This window comes from Pseudorasbora parva, chromosome 11 (genome assembly GCF_024679245.1).
Source record: "Pseudorasbora parva isolate DD20220531a chromosome 11, ASM2467924v1, whole genome shotgun sequence".
In the NCBI taxonomy this organism is placed as follows: Eukaryota; Metazoa; Chordata; class Actinopteri; order Cypriniformes; family Gobionidae; genus Pseudorasbora; species Pseudorasbora parva.
The window spans coordinates 39,304,510-39,323,830 of NC_090182.1; the positions used below are offsets into that span (position 1 = coordinate 39,304,510).

The 19,321-nt window shown below is 39.2% G+C and overlaps 2 protein-coding genes across 2 annotated transcripts; one reads left to right on the top strand and one right to left on the bottom strand.

The window, feature by feature from the left end:
• The first annotated feature begins 649 nt into the window (after nt 1-649).
• Nucleotides 650-5,156, top strand: LOC137093165 (fructose-bisphosphate aldolase B-like). Its single transcript, XM_067457907.1, has 7 exons — nt 650-913; nt 1,082-1,136; nt 2,864-3,024; nt 3,189-3,272; nt 3,359-3,533; nt 3,617-3,816; nt 4,635-5,156. Exons 1-7 carry the CDS (start codon nt 665-667, stop codon nt 4,728-4,730), a joined length of 1,020 nt encoding a protein of 339 aa, XP_067314008.1. The 5' UTR covers nt 650-664; the 3' UTR covers nt 4,731-5,156.
• On the bottom strand, nt 4,891-19,037 carry LOC137093166 (L-asparaginase-like). Its single transcript, XM_067457908.1, has 7 exons — nt 19,016-19,037; nt 18,762-18,901; nt 18,551-18,646; nt 11,368-11,528; nt 10,435-10,518; nt 10,197-10,359; nt 4,891-5,366 (listed from the first exon to the last, which is right to left on the bottom strand). The coding sequence occupies exons 1-7, from the start codon at nt 19,020-19,022 to the stop codon at nt 5,277-5,279; spliced, it is 741 nt and encodes a 246-aa protein (XP_067314009.1). The 5' UTR covers nt 19,023-19,037; the 3' UTR covers nt 4,891-5,276.
• Nucleotides 19,038-19,321: the final 284 nt, after the last annotated feature.

The window sequence follows — 19,321 nt, forward strand, 5'->3', positions numbered from 1 at the left end:
TCATCCTTACAATCATATAACCATGAACAACTGTAGTCAAAAGATATCCCATATGGTAAAACCTGAGAATATTTGACTAGCAGTCTCCTACCACAGTATGGTCTGGTGATGTGTTGAATCTGCATCGGTAATTTATCTCCTCTTCAATGTCAGATCTGTCATCCATCTATTAGCAATCAGAACCATGAACAACAATAATACAAAGATAGCCTAGGTTATGTTAAAAAATGATGGATAGTTACATTAGTGTCCTACCATGGTATGGTCTGGCGGTGGTGGTGGTTTAAAGTTGCATAGGTAACTGATCTCCTCTTCAGAATTGTCATCCTTATCATCAGAACAGCAAAAAAAAAGTCAATGCACAGATTAATCTTTTGCTCATTAAAAAAAATAAAATAATAATATATATATATATATATATATATATATATATATATATATATATATATATATATATATATATATATATATATATATATATCATTGATATTTGTCTGAGAGGGGCACTTTTGATTTATTTTGAAAAAGGGCTAGGGCTCGAGCACCCAAAGCTCCCCCCTCTGCACGTGCCTGCCCTGTTCAGTCTCACACTTGGCACAGCACTTGCGTTAGTACTGAGCCTAGTAATGACCAACAGTTACAGAAATCATTTTAAAGACTTAAAATGATCAGAAAACAAAATGAATTTAGCCCTTTGGAAGATTCAGTTCGAAGGCCGGTAAGCGCCCTCTGGAGGAAGAACACTGAAGAGAACCGTCGTAGTTTCCGTGACCTGCTCTTCTCTGTAGACACCTCTATCTCTGAAAGTATTGGTGGTGTCATCTTTTTCCATGAAACTCTGTACCAGAAATCAGACAAAGGAGTTCTGTTTCCAAAAGTCATCAAGGACAAGGGCATCGTAGTTGGCATCAAGGTGAGATATTGGTGCATTTTTGAAGATATTTTCCTAGTTAAACATGTTTTTATGCATTTACTCATGATGTAGTTAATGAATGGTGTGCAAAGCTGCAAACGTAAGATCTTCTCACTAATGTTGGCAGTGATGTTATTAAATGAAAGTTTTGTGTTTTTGTGCACAAAGGTGGACAAAGGCACAGCCGGCTTGGCCGGTACAGATGGAGAGACAACCAGGCAGGGTAACTTTTTTACTCAAATACTTCTTAACATGACAGTAATCTATCCTGACTTGTATCCATTTTAGAGGGGTCCTATATGCCCCTTAACAAAGTCTTGATTTGTTTTTGGGGTGTTCTAGAATATGCCTTCATGCTTGATTTATGCATTATTTTTCACACATTTTATATTATAGCCCCTCTTTCTCGAGTCTGGCTCAAACATGCCAATTTCAATTTAGCCCCTCCTTCCAAAAAACTAAATGTGCTGTGATTGGTTCGCTGGCCCAGTGTATTGTGATTGGCGCCACCTAGCATTTTTGGGAAATATCTTTCCCCTTCATAACTGCATAAGTTCTTCTCTAGTGTAAATATTGATGATGGTGTCCATTTCAAACCAATTTGAGCCTGATTCAGAGCCTGGCAGTGTTAACCAGGGCTGTACATTAATTTTGTTTGCACATAGCACTGGTGCTAGCGGTTAAATGTTTTGTAGTGCAGGTCAGCAGGATTGTAATGTACATTACATCTCATAAAACAACCACAAGTAGCACAGTTCATCGCTTAAACAGGCAGATGACTGGCTGTACAGGACATGCAAAATGCAACCCTTAAAAATAAAAATTTCCAGACAAACATTTGGAAAATAACACATTTTGCTTATATAGCCCAATATCTCCGACTACAATCCAAACGAAATCCATTCACAAATCAACCTCACAACAACATTACACTTAAATAAAATTAAATTTAAAGAATACATACATTTTTTATTCATGAAGATTACATGGAAAATATGCCATGCATAGTGGACGATTCATGCCACCTTTTGGTAAACAAGCACTTTTCAAATGAAAATGGCATGAAATTACCATTATAACCAGTACCTGGCTGAAGAGCTCATTTGCCATAATTATTTACATTATTAAATTACTATTATAGCAAACTTTAGTACTTTTATTGTTTTGAAGTATGATGGGAAGTACTGGAAAAGTCTCATGTCATTTGCATGAAGGGAATGTTTTTTCATTAAGCCCAGACCCACAAAGCCTAGAAATGTTAATTATTTAACTATACTGTGATTACTTAAAAATATAAAATCAATAAACAGTTTAATTATTAATACCAATAATGCAATAAATAATTTCAATAATACATTGAATGGCATTTGGATTTCCAAATGTATTTTTCATAAATCCAAATGTATTCATTGAAAAAAAAACATTTTCAATTCAAAGTGTGCAGAACTGATTTCATGGAAAGACTTTGCAGCCAGAGATTCACCAGTACGTTTTAGAGTGTTTTTTTTTTTTGTGTGTGTCATTTTATTATACATTATAGATACGGTGCTATCCACCATTTAATTGTATTTTTTGGAAAACTATGGTAATACAAACATTTATCGATCACAAAACCATGGGTCATTTTCCTAAGGAGCGGTGAACCATCTGTACAAAAGCAAGCTGTACAGAAAACAAGCTGTTCTCCATAAAATGTGCAGCACACAGATAAACGTTTGGGTTTGAATGTTCAGGAACAGTTTAAGTTTGTCAGCCTTAGGAGGGTCAAACAAATGAGGCGTGGCTTTGGGCAGCAATTCGCAGGGAGGGTGGGATCGTATGGTTTCGATGCCAGCAGGCTGAAGTTAGCATTTCCCAGATCACCAATAGCACCTTTAAGTTGAAAACGTTAAAAAGCATAATAGGACCCCTTTAAAAGGAAGGTATTTTTGCCTGATCTGTTTCACTCAGGATTGGATGGTCTGTCTGAACGCTGTGCCCAGTACAAGAAGGATGGTTGTGACTTTGCCAAGTGGCGCTGTGTACTTAAGATCTCTGAGAGCTGCCCCTCTGCTCTCGCAATTGCTGAAAATGCTAACGTTCTTGCCAGATATGCCAGCATTTGCCAACAGGTATGTCCAACAGAATGCGGCTGGCTCATGTGATCCTACTTATTGTTCATGAACAGCCTTTACATGACTGAACACTTGATAGCCAGCGTGCCATTTGTCTATTTTGTTTCTATAACTGGCTAGAAGATCTTTTCTTCTGATTAATTCTTCCTCAATTCCTTTAGAATGGTTTGGTTCCCATTGTAGAGCCTGAGATCCTCCCAGACGGAGATCATGACCTGCAACGGTGCCAGTACGCCACTGAGAAGGTAAGCGTCCTTCCAGAATAAACGATTAAAGCAGAGCAATGCAAAATTATCCATTGAAAATAACACCCAACTAATTGCAAACCAAGGTCCTGGCGGCTGTGTACAAGGCTCTCTCTGACCACCATGTGTATCTGGAGGGAACTCTGCTCAAACCAAACATGGTCACCGCTGGACACTCCTGCACCAAGAAGTACACCCCTCAGGGGGTTGCCATGGCAACAGTAACTGCTCTCAGACGCACTGTGCCAGCTGCTGTACCAGGTGTGTCAGTCAGCGCCAGGTCATTAGAGGAAGTCGTCCATTTAAGTGCTCTTCAATCCTTGAACATCTCTTCTGGTTCTCAGGCATCTGCTTCCTCTCTGGTGGTCAAAGTGAGGAGGAGGCCTCTCGGAATCTGAATGCCATGAATCAGCTTCCCCTGCACAGACCCTGGAAACTGAGCTTCTCTTATGGCCGTGCCCTCCAGGCCTCAGCTCTTGCTGCATGGAAGGGACAAGCAGCGAACAAGAAGGCTGCACAGGATGCCTTCGTCACACGTGCGAAGGTAACCAATGTCAAACTTAAAATACTGCATGTGGGAAATATCGTGCCTCATTAGCCGCTTTTCCGCTGTCCAGTGCGAGCCAGGGTTTTCAATGGGCCAGGCTGGGCAAATAGCCAGACCTGTAGCTTCACTAAAACCCTCCTGTAACACGCATCTCTGGAACAACATCACGCAAATCCATCGTTTCACCAACAAATGGAACGAATCAGAAAGATATCACTGGAAACTAGCGAAATTATCATTTCAACAAATTTCCCACCAAAAGTACACTCTCTCCAGTGACAACCCCAATAGTTATATTATCAGTCAGAGAAACAGCTTGTCTGCTTTCTGCAAGCAGTCGTATTTATTATATTTACTATAGGAATGGTAGCTATAGGAATATTTACTATAGAAATGGACTATAATTGTGCAGTCTTTTGCATCGCATATAAATATTACAGTGATCAGAATCACATCAGATTACAAACAGAAGTTATTAACACTCACTGCTGTCTGAAAATGAGTTGAGCTGAATGAAATTATCTGCAGTGCTGCTGTCTCAGATAAACAGATGAGCTTTGTTTTTAAACACACCTCAACACCGAGCTGGCCCACTTTGGACCAAGGTATCCTACAGGCCAAAAAACCCTGGCCATTGGCCCGGAAGAGGCCCGATCAAGCCCCTGAAGTGGCAGTGGAAACACGACTGGCCCTGGCACGCACTAGCACACCGCCTTTCGCCCAAAAGTAGAAACGCAGCTATCGTGTTGTCAGTTTATAGGTCTACCATATCAAATAAAGTGCCATATGTTCATGCTTCTTTGTTTCTTTTTCAGATTAATAGTCTTGCATCAAAAGGCGAATACAAACCCTCAGGCCAGGCTGACCAAGCATCGACACAGTCCCTCTTTACCGCCAGCTATGTCTACTAAACTCAACAACAAAAAACAGCAACTTGTTCTGGATAATACAAAATGTACATGCAAAGATACCAAAAGATATTAAAGATGATCTTACAACTAGGGGTTGCACAGTTCACTAGTCGACTTTAATGCTCTGCCATGACGCTTTAAGCTTGACATCGACTTGTCGCTGATTGCTCCTGTTTCCAACAAAATTACAAATAAGTAACTGTGCACAATTTTGTTCATTAATGATGTCATCAGCGACTAGTCGACATTGACTTGACTTTACTCAAATAAATGTCCACTTAAGAAACATCTGAAGTCGTTCAACCCCTACTGACCACTCAATGTGTACACTTAATTGTACAAGAAAGAATGTTCTACCAGACTCAAACAGACCCTGAATTAGTTTGAGCTTTATTGCATTTTAAATAAATGATACATTTTGTTTGAGTTGTTTTTTGTTTAATCATTAAAGGGGGATTGAACTGATTGTGCTTTTGCACCTGATGTCAACTGGTCCGACTTGAGTTTCTACACAGCAGACTGAAAAGAGATGCTGAAGGGTGAGTTTCAAATAGGAAGGTTGAAGAGCACCAATATGTCATGCAGGTTATTCTTTCTTGCTTCACTTGCTGCTGTCCTTCCCCAAATATCAGCAATCTGGTAGGGAAAAGACAAATTATACATGTTGGATGTTGACAGTCTTATGCTCTCTTTAAATTTTCTTTAAAAAATGTTAAAAAAAATGCTTTTAATCGGAGTGGTCCAATACCTTAGGACTATTGTTACACTTAATCTCGAAATACACAAACATTTTTACTGGATTCGAGGAGTTTATGTGGTTGTAATAAAAATAGTAGCACTCCCATCCCATCATTTGGACCAAAATAGGTATGAATGTGAAATAGAGTTGTCAAAAAAAGTAAACTCCACACACCACAAATGAAGACATGAGACATGCACATGCATACATGCACACCGAGGAATTCCCATTACAATTAATTGGGGGGTCATATAACTGGGGCAAAGCTTTTTCTTTTTTTTTTTTTTAAATAAAAATCAATCACATTGCAGACTACAAATATGAAGAGGTTAGATTTTAACACGTTTACAATGCAGAACTTTGTCAATATACATAATAAAATATTTGTTGTTGGACATGTGCCATAAGTAGATTTGTAAACCTACAACAAGTGTATTTGTATGATAGCATTTACTTTTAAAGTGACTATTGTAATGGGGTAGTCAAATATAATTAGTCTATTTTTATTTTTAGATGCATAATGAAGAAAAAAAACTGACTTCAGGACACAGAGGAACAGTTTGTTAGCTCCATATAGAGCTATAAAGCAATCTAGTGGCAGAAGTCAATATCATGTTATATGTTTTTTCCACAAGGGGTTGGCAGTGACACCCAGGGCCCTATTTTAACGAACTGAGTGCATGATCTGAAGTGCATGACGCAGATGCACTTAGGACGTGTGTCCGAATACACTTCCGAGTACTGAATACACAACTAACACACGTTAGTTTAACGATGGGAAAAATGGTCTGTGTAGTCCAGGCATATGGTCCAGAAGGGTTGTACCTAGTCTCTTACTGAGTCATGGGTGTGTTTTGGGCATACCGTGCAATAACCCAATCAGAGTCTTATCACCCATTCCCTTTAAAAGCTAGTTGCGCAGTGCAGAGTGTATGTGTGGTGTGCACCGCGGCGCAAATAGGTGCATATTACTGCACATATAAGACACAAATACTGCACTTTTGACTGTAGACCAGAGGCCGGATTCACAAAAAATTCTTAAGAATAAATTTCTTCTTAACTGAGAATTTCTTCCTATTTTCTAAATTAAAGGGGTGATGAATTGAGAAATCTACTTTCGCTTGAGCTTTGATATATAAAAGGTCATGGTAATATAAGAATATCCTGTAAGTTACAGAGCTGAAAAAACATCCTTGTTAGTCAAAGAAAAGCTTCTATAGACACCAGGCCCAGAAAACGATCATGTGCTTCATCCTAACGTGATCGTGCGACGAAACAAGCCTCTACAGCAGGGGTCTTCAACTAAAATAGCTTGGGGTCCAGAAAAAAAACCTTCTCACCGGCCGAGGTCCGGACAGTTATATACCTAAAAACATGAATCGATGTCTTTTTGCCAGACTAAAGAAATCAGTGTAGATTAAAATGTCTTTATTGAACAAAATATAATATGTTCTCATATAGATAAAGTATGTCTTTTCATTTTTTTAAAGCAAACATAGGTAATCCTTCAAAAAATGTATTTAATTTTGAGGTTATTCTGTTTGCTTTGGTACAAAATATCTAATTCAACCAGTAGCCATGTCTGACAAAAATATGATGAATGAAAAAATGCCTTCATCTCTAAATCTGCACTGAAAATACATTAATTTCAACATTACTAGCAACTAAAGTGCTTTTTCTGCTGAACTGAGATAAACAGTAACAATCAATGAACACAAACCCTCCTGGTTAAAAAAACAAAACAGAAATCTCATAACATAATGTTATGTTCATTCACATGTATAGCCTACATTTAGTTAGGTAGAGACTATCTTCAGCACTGCTCTCTCTGTGCTTCAAATTGCACTGGTAAAAAATCATTTGCAATATCATCCAGAAACACAAACAGGCAAAAATAAGGTGCCACCAGTGTTGGAAAAATGAAAAAGTCCACAAAATATTTTATCTCTTTATTTCAACTGTTCCTTTAAATCCAGAAAAACGTAAATAACCTCTCAAAAGGCTGAGCTGAGTTGAACTTAAAGATGGAATGGAAGCATAAACATTCCTTGTTCCAAAAAAATAAAATAATAATAATAATAAAAAAGTGAATATAGCTACATTGTCTGAACTTCAGTGCATGTGAGAAATTGGCTCATTTATTTTCTGCGTCCTTACCTCAGACTGCTGAGGATAAAGGGGTCTTTAAAATGTGTATGGCTGAATCAGAAATCGCCCCTATACCCTAAATAGGGCATTATTTGAGGGGACAGCCATTTGTAGTGGCGTGGACATGTCACAGTGGACATGTTTGAGTGTACTCACATGTTGCACCGCAATAACGAGTGTACAGCCGATGTACACACAACAGCTGTCCGACTTCACGCACTCGTTTTCATTCACTCCTTCAAGTGAACTGTAATAGTGGACTAACGTAGGGAATAGTGGATGAGGGTTAAGGGGCCAATTTCTGATTCAGCCTCTGTTTTGCGCGCCGCTTTCTTCAGTCTCTTCACTGCGCGTCTAAACATATAGTGAGCATAGTAACGTAGCCGCACACCGGACTGAAGCTCATGGGCGCGTCTCAGGATCTCACACTGGACGCTCACATACGCGCAAGCTCAGTTTTGAATCGACTTCTGACAGAAGAGCTGCACGATGTATTACATTTATATTATATTTCCCTCAAATCCTCCATGTACATACTGATTTCACCCTGTGCTACAAGAGATACACTCATCGTGAAGTTCTTCTGTCAGGAGTCGATTCAAAACTGAGCTCGCGCATAATGCGCGCGACATAGGAAATGCGCGACATAGGCAACACAGGAAAAACGGTTCTACTGAGCTGCCTGATATAAATGTGATTATTTATTTATTTATTTTAAATCGCATTAGGCATTTAGTTATTTCCAGTGTGTCAAAAGGCTTCGCGGTCCGGATGGATGCATCTCGCGGTCCGGATCCGGACCGGAGTCCGCCAGTTGGCGACCCCTGCTCTACAGAATAATAAGCGCATGTAATTCAGTAGCCCCGCCCACCGACTCATCGGATCATGCTAGCCAGCAGCAATAAACATGTTGAAGAAGATAGCAAGATATTGTGGAAGAACAGTCGCTGCATATGCTTCTTTCGGATCCTAATATTAGGAAGGTGTGATACTGCATTTATTTTTAATATAGTTCGCTTTATTTCACTGCGGAAGAAACAGAATATAATCTTTTATAATCTTAGATTATATAATATAATCTTTCATTATATATATATAAGCCAGTTCATACCACCTTTAAGTTCATACGGCAACGGTTGTCAAGGGCAACACAACAGAGGGGCGGGGTGAACAAAACTCATTATCATTTAAAGTTGTATGCACTGAAATGGCTTGGTGAAAACAGAGCTGTTTTTGTCCAGGTAAAATTAGTGTTTGCTTACAATACCAAGGAGAATTTTTAATTAAGTATATTACAAACTTTTCATTTAGACACTAAAGAATCACAAAAATGGCCTTATATGACCCCTTTAAAATAACATTTTTTTAGTCTGGTCTGCCTCAGGTCTAACGGCACTTGTCAATGTCAAAATTATTTAGATGGGCAGGGTTTACGTTCTCTTTTGGCTCGGGCAGTCTACATAGACGAGCGTGTCATTCTATATGCCAATGTGGGGACTCTTTCTGGTGAAATCACAAAACAAAATGCACACAAATGTGCCCATGCTCTTAATATGCAATCATTGATGAACATCTTTGATTTTAATGAAGAGGTAAACTTTATGTTGGTGGATTAGAACCTGTAACCTTCGACACAGTTTACAAAAATTCTACCACCAGACCACTAATGAACTCAATGTTTATGTTTAAATGTTTAATGAAAATATTATTTGCAAATAGTTCCAAAATGATTATATTCTGTTTCTTTATGCTTTATAAAAATAAACTATCGTCCATCCCGTCCCCAATGTTCAAGACATGGTTACGTCCTTTTCCTAATGTGCAACTTTGAACAGTTTTAACAAGCTTTTGCATGTTATGGAGTTGTTTTGTGTTTAAGTTAAAAGAATGTGAAGAATTAAATTAAATCATTGATAAAGTCTAGTAATTTAGAGTAGGGCTGCACAATGAATTGAATATCTAATCGTGATTATGATTACAGATGCCAAGAACATGTAATCATTCAAAGCTGCGATTACAAAAAAAAGCACTTATATTATTCTGCATACTTAAGAGGTGTTTAGAGCATGTTATGCTGTAAGAGGCGAATACTTCATTGTAGGGATTAACCCAGCATAATAGGAACTACCAGTCACAAAAGTGTACGCTGACAGGTAGAATGCATGCGAAATAGCACCCACCATTTTTAACAAGCCGTGCACACAGCCTACATGAACGGAAAAATGTGATATATGGGCCATCAAATGCTAAGGAGACAATACAATGCAACTTTGAGGGGAGCAAGTGAAACACGATTAAGTATTTCTGCTCAGCTAGTGACATTGGACATCAACCACATGGAAAACCCTAATAATAATTTTAGGGCCTTGGGTCATTTTGACCAGCAGGGGAAGGGGGTGCTATAGCTACAGGAGAGCATAAGCGTTAAATATTTGACATATTAGTTTAACAAGTCAGAATAGTAAAAAAAAAAAAAGTTTTAAATTTAAACAAAAAAGAAATATTACAAAAAACAGATTATGCATTCATAATGTTCACACTATATACAGTATGTTAACAAAATTCTGTTTTTATTATACCTCTGGGGAAGCGCCACATTGAAGAAGTTTGGACACCATGAGTTCGTTCCTCTTCTCCACTGCTACATGTAAAGCAGTCTGTCCGTTGTAATCACGCTGGTTCATGTCTGTACCAGCCAAGTGCCATGCATAAACAAGCCTATAGTCTTTAGCCCGAACTGCCCTAAATATGAGAGAACAGTTGAATGCAAATGTCCACAGCAAACTGGCTATTTAATTTGTTGTTTGAAAGACTGACTTGATAAGGTCCATGGCCATTCGCACAGGATGTTGAGTTACTGTGGCTCCATGCTGTATCAAAAACTTGATCGTGTCATAGTGCCTGGCATATGTAAGGTAATGGTGTAAAATAATGAAATATAGGCTACTTAAAGGATTAGTTCACCCAAAAATGAAATTTATGTCATTAATGACTAACCCTAATGTCATTCCACACCCATAAGATCTCTGTTCTTCTTCTGAAGACATTTTAAGATATTTTATATTTAGTCCGAGAGCTTTTTTTGTTCCTTTATTGAAAGTGTATGGACACTACTATACTGTCCATGTCCAGAAAGGTAAACATCATCAAAGTAGTCCATATGTGACATCAGTTAGTTTAGAATCTCTTGAAGCTTCGAAAATAAATTTTGGTCCAAAAATAACAAAAACGACGACTTTATTCAGCATTGTCTTTTCTTCTGGGTTTGTTTTCAATCCTCAAATAAAGATTCAAACTGTTATGAATCAGCTTATTGATTCGTGATTCAGATCGTGCGTCAAACTGCCAAGCTACTGAAATCACGTGACATTGGTGATACGAATTCTGAATCGATACGCTGATTCATAACCTTTCAAATCTTTATTTGAGGATTGAAAACAAACCTGGAAGAGAAATGCTGAATAAAATTCAGTTTTTCACAAGAGTTTTGTGGGGGTTTTTGGAGCAAAATGTATTTTCGATGCTTCAAGAGATTCTAATTAACTAACTGATGTCACATTTGGACTACTCTGATGATTTTTTTTATTACCTTTCAGGACATGGACAGTGTAGTGTGTGTACACTTGCACAATATGCAATTTACAGGTGTGTTACAGGTGTGGAACGACATTGGGGTGAGTCATTATTAATGACATAAATTTCATTTTTTGGTGAACTGACCCTTTAAATTAATTTATTCCAACCACTTACTTGTTTTTTATGGCAAGATGTAGAGGTGTGTAACCAAAACGGTTTGTTATTTGGTATGTTGCTCCAAGACCCAGTAATTGCAATACCATTGAAGTGTTCCCTATTTCACAAGCTCTGTGCATTGCAGTGTTGCCATCATAGTCTCTATCATCTATGTCCATCTAAAGAAAGCACGAGATAAAGCATAGACAGGGTTGAGGAGTGAACAAATACATGTAACTTGTTGCTCATTTAAGATATACAAAATTCAAGTAAATGTACTTCATTATATTTGGATTTTAAACAAATTAGTTACATCCAAAAAATATTTTAGATTACCAAAGTGATTACTTTGTCATTTATTTAAATTAAACATGAATGAATGAATGAATAAATAAATGAATGAATGAGGCATTTATATAGTGCTTAAAAATCTCACTGGAATGGATTTTTACAATTAATGCTAAAATAAATGTTTGAAAATGTGTTATGGTAGCCTGGATGCCAGCCGAATTTAGCCCCGCCCACAAAATGTTTAGGTCAGGCAGTTCGGTCTGGCCTCGATCTATAGGACAATTCACCATGACGTCACGTCACAACGGTAATAAACGTTCTCCCGGGTGGCAAAAGCCGAAGCGTTTCTATGGCATCGCTAGTAAATTGCTTGGGATTCAGACATAGTTAACATGATGATTGAGCCTTGAGGGACTGATTCATTAATTCAGGAGATAGCAATACATGAAATGCCTAACCTTGGTCTAGTAGATGTAGCGCTAGTCTACAAACAGTTACCATCATTTTTAAATGAGCCTCAGCCTACCATTGAGTAGTTATTTTAGTGACTGTTGCTGTTGTAGATGGTCTATTTCCCTGTTATCTAACTATTTACCAGTTCTCTGCTTTTCAACAAATCATTTGCACACATTTTTTTCTTTATTTTTTGTATCTGAAGCTATAGCAGCAACATTGAAAGCTCTGGTGTCTGTGTTTAACACGAAAGCCTGTGTGATCGCGGCCGGCTCGCGGTGCAAACAGTCGTGCCGTGTACCAGCTGATTTGATGCGATGATCAACTTAAATGACTCGTAGCATCTGCAATATCAATCAAAACTCGATGTTAAAATATGTTATATTTATCATTTTATATGGACCTAATCACTACACCTGTTAGCAGTCATAATGTAAACATCCATTATTGATATAAAATAGCCGAAATCACATGAACAATCACACAAAAACCTTATTCCATAGTTATTGTGTGTTTGTTAGCTTCTTAGTTCACGCGTAGAAATGTAGAACAGACTCGTTCTTCACAGAGCCAGAATGAGGAAATGTCCGAGACAGGGAGCGCGTCATGCAAGGGCGGTGTTGAGCAATATCAAAAGACTGACAGATCAGAGGGCGAATGAACGCCTGATGACTGATATCCGATGCATATCATTAAGAAGAGACACAGAGAGAGGTCTGCGCATGTTTTAACTCTTTTATATCAAATAATTCCGTGAGAAATGAATAGAAATGGTATTCTGTATGACGAAATATTTTGCAAACGTGATGTCAATATTTCTCCAAATATGAGGACTTTTGAATTAAGAGCTAAACTGAAAGCTGTTCTTTGCGATCTCTGTGAACACAAATGAGCCAGTGCAGACGAGAGAATGAAAGTGCGTCTGATAATCTATTCAAAATATGGTTCATAACGGATCGATAATAATGCACTCACCTGGTAGGCTATAAACCACGCGAGAGTTACCTTCCGTCCATGCGCCTGTAAATCGGTTTTATTTTATTATAAATAAAGGTTTAGTTGTTTCAAACTAATTATTTTATTTTTTTATACATTTCCACTTTGCGGAAGTCCCGCAAAATAATTGTATTTTCCCGCAACTCGCACACAATAATATCTTGCCGCCCGCATACGCATTCACCCATCAAATATGATCCTGTGCCGCACTCGGTTGTGCTGGGTCCCGCAGGAGTGCAGTTGCCTATTTGGAAAGAAACGTTAGGCTGTTAGAGCGGTCTTGCTACACATTAAATCTGTAAATTATTGAAAACAATAAACATACCCTTGCAAAAATTATACACTTTTACTGCAGTATTTTAAATAGTTTAAACTAATATATAAACTAAATAATTACATTTACAGCAATGAAATGCTCATTTTTATTACAATGCAAAATTCATTGAAGTTCATGCATCTATTTTCATGTTGATTAAAAAAAGTCTACTGACAATGTCTGACATGAACAACATTTCAACAATTACAAATATTAAAATACAAATATTACTTCTACATCACATGTCTTGAGTTTGTTTGAAGCTCGTTGGGCATTGAATGGAGTGCGTATGGTGATAGGCAACATGTCAAACGGGTCCGTTTATATTGCATGGTTTATGGAAGCAATGTTTCGGAGGTGTGAGACCAAGCGGCAACCTCCCACGATCTCTCTTGAAGCCAATACGGAAGTAATGTAAACTGCAATTCCTCAACTGGCCACTAGAGGCAGGCTCCAGAAGGGAGAAGAATCTCATTGAGCCCCATGTTAAAGTGCCCAACTTTACAGCAGAAAAAAACATGTTTACAGCCTGGTACAAATTGTGGTTTTTGCCTATACGGCTAATTTTGACCTTCATGACAACTGTGAGGGGGGTGAATCTAACTCATTCGTTTAGTTTATATAAAGCCTTAAAATTCTGCATAATTAAGGGCGTGGTTACAGGTGGATAGCCATTTATCCGCCATCTATAGTTATTGCGTCACCGTAGCTCCGCCCCCATCCCGCCTTTTTGCCCATTTTCTGTTATCCGGGAGTGACACGCGATGACTCGCTCACAAGATGGCAATGCCCAACTCGCCCCTACTTTAAAGGGTTACTTCAGCGATTAGCATATGGCTTTGTATCAGTAGAAACCCTGGAGTATATTCAAATGATTGTGCTTTCCCTCCTCATATCTCCCTGAGACAAGAGATTTATGCATTTTATTTCTGGAAAAATTCCTCCTATGATGCAAATTGATGATTTTTGCATCATAGGAGGAATGTTTGCCCAAAGACTAAAGACTACAGCCAGCAGAAGGAGCCATTTCCGCATGTTTTGAATCCGCGCATGGGGGATGGAGATCACACTCAGCTTGCAGGGAGAGCTCAGCTCGCAGCTACAGGCACTCATTTAAACGGAGCTATGGTGAGCAATGTAAGTCTTTTAACTTCTCAAATTAATTTCTATGAAAGTTAAGCTTGCAAAGGCATGAACTGAAACGCGCCAGACTGAACTCGCGTTGTGAATGTATGCCGCGAGTGTAGTCGTGATTACCTCAGCTCTCATCACTCGTGCAGTTAGTGCTCAGTGCTGTGATACTCGCGCGGTGACTCACTCATTATATTGAACAGACACGTTCAGTTTTTAATTGTAGTGTCTTCTCTAACTCAGTCACAGTAATCAAGTTGGTGGCGTTGGGAATGGCCTCACAGGGCAGCGAAACATTCGGGGAATTGTAGTCTTTCATCCCCATGGGACAAAAATACTTTTTCTGTCTTTTCTCAGTCTAGAAGACACCAAATTCAAAAATAATTTCACATTTCTACTGCATTGATGACCCAGTTTAAATACAGATTCATCTTCCCAGCGCTGAAGTACCCCTTTAAGCTTCAGAACGGCTTATCAGAATCCTATGGGTGACGTCATGGATACTACGTCCATATTTTTTTACAGTCTATGTGTGAGACCCAGGCGCTCAGCGCTCATTAACGCCGGCGAGAGCAGCCTTCCTTCTGACTGCCGCTGCCTGGCAGAAGCCCCTCCCATGACGCAAATTCGCGTCTTTTGTGTTGTGAATGTCACACGTGAATAAAGCAAATGGACTCAAAATGTTCACGCGTCCAACTTTGCGCGAATAGCTATTTATTCGCGTCACTCGCGTCTGGTGTGAACGCTGCATAACTTATGTGTGCTAAACCGGAACTGAGATACCGTCAACCGGAAGTATCGAGTGTCATGGCGACGCCCACTAAGACTGACAGGAAAGTTGTGGATAATAATAATAATAATAGATTTTATTTATAATGCACTTTTTATTCCGAAGAATCTCAAAGTGCAACAAAGGGAAAAAAATAACAAAAAAACAAGTAAAAATATAGAATACTACAAACAATCAACCAACACAGAAAACAGAACAGAAACAGAGCTGATGGTGAACAGAAACAGAGCTGATGGTGAACAGAAACAGAGCTGATGGTGAACAGAAACAGAGCTGATGGTGAACAGAAAACAGCTGATGGTGGTAGTCTCTGCTAGCTCCGCAGCACACTGTGGTCCACTCCATGTTTTAAATTTCTCCTAGCGGCAGTGTCCTGATGATGTTGTCGAGGCATGACAGCTGAAGACCAGATGATTGGTCTTTATGACGATTCAGACGATAGGGACCACCGCAACACCATGCAGGAGGCAGAAAATTTTTCCGGGCACTTCTGTGGACACACCAGGGTCCGCGCAGAAGTCCAAGCCGCTCCACGGCCGCAATGCAAGACGGAACAGCGGCGCAGCCGAGAAGCGGAACATCCCAACATCATGCCGGACGCCGATGACGCTGGCCCGGATGACGCTAGCCCGTTGCAAACTTCAGCCACCAAGCAGCTCAAGCCTGAGGGAGACCACCAGTGAGCAGCCGCGGCGAGCAACATCAAATGTCCTTCAAACCAGAACCAACCGCGGCAATTTAAACATAAACATCAGAGAAGCGGTGGAAAACGGCGAAGCGACGAACAAAGTCCTCTCAGTGACTGCCAGCAATCAACAACAGTCCCAATTGTAGCTCTGACTGTTAGGCTAGTCACAAACATAATAAAATAAAATAAAATAAAATCAAAATCTAATAGTACAGTAACATGATTTGTGGGTGGAGAAGCGGCGAACAGACAACGCCAGCGTCCTCTCCCCCACGCTGCCTAGCAACCAATTGTATATATATATATATATATATATATATATATATATATATATATATATATATACATACACACACAGAGGTCCTTCTCAAAAAATTAGCATATTGTGATAAAGGTCATTATTTTCCTTAATGTAATGATAAAAATTAAACTTTCATATATTTTAGATTCATTGCACACCAACTGAAATATTTCTGGTCTTTTATTGTTTTAATACTGATGATTTTGGCATACAGCTCATGAAAACCCAAAATTCCTGGCTCAAAAAATTAGCATATCATGAAAAGGTTCTCTAAACGAGCTATTAACATAATCATCTGAATCAACTAATTAACTCTAAACACCTGCAAAAGATTCCTGAGGCTTTTAAAAACTCCCAGCCTGGTTCATTACTCACAACCGCAATCATGGGTAAGACTGCTGACCTGACTGCTGTCCAGAAGGCCATCATTGACACCCTCAAGCGAGAGGGTAAGACACAGAAAGAAATATCTGAACAAATAGGCTGTTCCCAGAGTGCTGTATCAAGGCACCTCAGTGGGAAGTCTGTGGGAAGGAAAAAGTGTGGCAAAAAACGCTGCACAGCGAGAAGAGGTGACCGGACCCTGAGGAAGATTGTGGAGAAGGACCGATTCCAGACCTTGGGGGACCTGTGGAAGCAGTGGACTGAGTCTGGAGTAGAAACATCCAGAGTCACCGTGCACAGGCGTGTGCAGGAAATGGGCTAGAGGTGTCACATTCCCCAGGTCAAGCCACTTTGGGCTACAGAGAAGCAGCACTGGACTGTTGCTCAGTGGTCCAAAGTACTTTTTTCGGATGAAAGCAAATTTTGCATGTCATTCGGAAATCAAGGTGCCAGAGTCTGGAGGAAGACTGGGGAGAAGGAAATGCCAAATGCCATTAAGAAATGCCTGAAGTCCAGTGTCAAGTACCCACAGTCAGTGATGGTCTGGGGTGCCATGTCAGCTGCTGGTGTTGGTCCACTGTGTTTTATCAAGGGCAGGGAATCAAGATTTCGTTTTTCAGCCCGACCCGGCACCTGCTGACAGTGCCAAAACCACTGGTAAATGGTTTACTGATCATGGTATTACTGTGCTCAACTGGTCTGCCAACTCTCCTGACCTGAACCCCATAGAGAATCTGTGGGATATTGTGAAGAGAAAGTTGAGAGACGCAAGACCCAACACTCTGGATGAGCTTAAGTCTGCTATCGAAGCATCCTGGGCCTCCATAACACCTCAGCAGTGCCACAGGCTGATCGCCTCCATGCCACGCCAAACTGAAGCAGTCATTTCTGCAAAAGGATTCCCGACCAAGTATTGAGTGCATAACTGAACGTAATTATTTGAAGGTTGACTTTTTTTGTATTAAAAACACTTTTCTTTTATTGGTCGGATGAAATATGCTTTTTTTTGTTGAGAATTTTGGGCTTTCATGAGCTGTATGCCAAAATCATCAGTATTAAAACAATAAAAGACCTGAAATATTTCAGTTGGTGTGCAATAATATAAAATATATAATAATTTTAGTTATTTTTGGGATGAAAGTATCCACTAAAACTGCTGTCAAAATGTATCAGATAAATACTTTCAACTTTTATTTTGCATAAATCTGTTAATCAACCTCACTCCTGATCAAAACTACTAGGCCTAAATGTTTTCAAAAAATCTAGGATGATGTCGCTGATTTGGGGAAAAAACACACTCAAAATGACTATGTTCAATATAAAAAGTGATAGATAGATTTTTACTTTGTGAAAGAATGTAAATGCAGCATCAGAATAAAAACAATTCTCCCTCATTTATATGCTGTTATACTGTAAAATGTTATATATTTTACCTCTTCCCAACATGGATGCAGCATCGTTCTGGCTTCTTGAGCATGTTTTGTTTCGAAAAATATTTTTGTTTAAAATAATATGCAGAGGAAAACCAAGTCCAACGTTTGGTGGTCCTTTCGTGTTAGATGCCTTATTAGTATCCCAAAGCATTCTAACGTTTTTAAACGGGTGTAATTAACGACATACATTGCAAATTACCTTTTAAAGCATGTATTTTGTAATTTGTTGTGAAATACATATTAAAAGTAACCTTCCCAAACCTGAGCATGGTAGCCTAGAAATCTAGACGCACCCTGCGGCAGCAAATTTAATCTGCCCGCACATCTGCCAAACATCTCGATGTGGGTCTGGCTTGTCAGGCTATGAGCATGGATTAAGAATTTTAAAACTGGTCATATGAAAGAGAAGAGATCTTACATGCTTGAGAATCTCCTGTAAAGACAGATAGTCGTTGTTCTCTACGCATCTGCCTGCAAAAGAGGGCAGCAGCCGTTGATGAAGTGCTTCGACGTCCTGGGTAAAAGGTAAAAGCATGCAATCGGACGTTACTTCATTAATCCAAGGAATTTTGATGCGTTCATCTCAATAAACGAATAGAAAGCAGAGGATAGCAAACTTGTAAGCTCACTTCGGGTGACTTGTTTGAAAGCCAGGGGAATCTGAGCACATCGCCCATGCGCCGGAGGAACCCCCGGCCTCGCAGTTTAGGTTCACATTTTGACAATGGAAGAAACAACGGATCGTATGGTTCATCTTCTGCTTCCTCAACTAGTAACGTTATACGTCAAACGAAGTTTTAGATTAAAACAGATTTTAATAAACAACAACATGGCTTAAAAATGGCTTTTTATATTAAAAAGTGTGATATAAATCTGTACTTACGGTACATGTTTGGTGACCTCGAGTGTTGATGACGTTAAATGGCCGTTATTGTCGGTTTCATCGAACGCACGCGCGTTGCTACGGTTACGCGCCTGGCCCGAAGTTAACTTCCGGTCTGTATCTGTTTGTATGGCGCACTACTCAGTAGAAATACATTTTAAAGTACTATTCTTGGTTAACATGATATAAATATTAAAAATCAAGCAGAGAGCACATGACACAAGTTTCCCAACATTATTCTTATATTATGAAACAAAGAAACATGTTATGCCGACGCATTGCATAATTGAAAGGCGAGTGCGCATG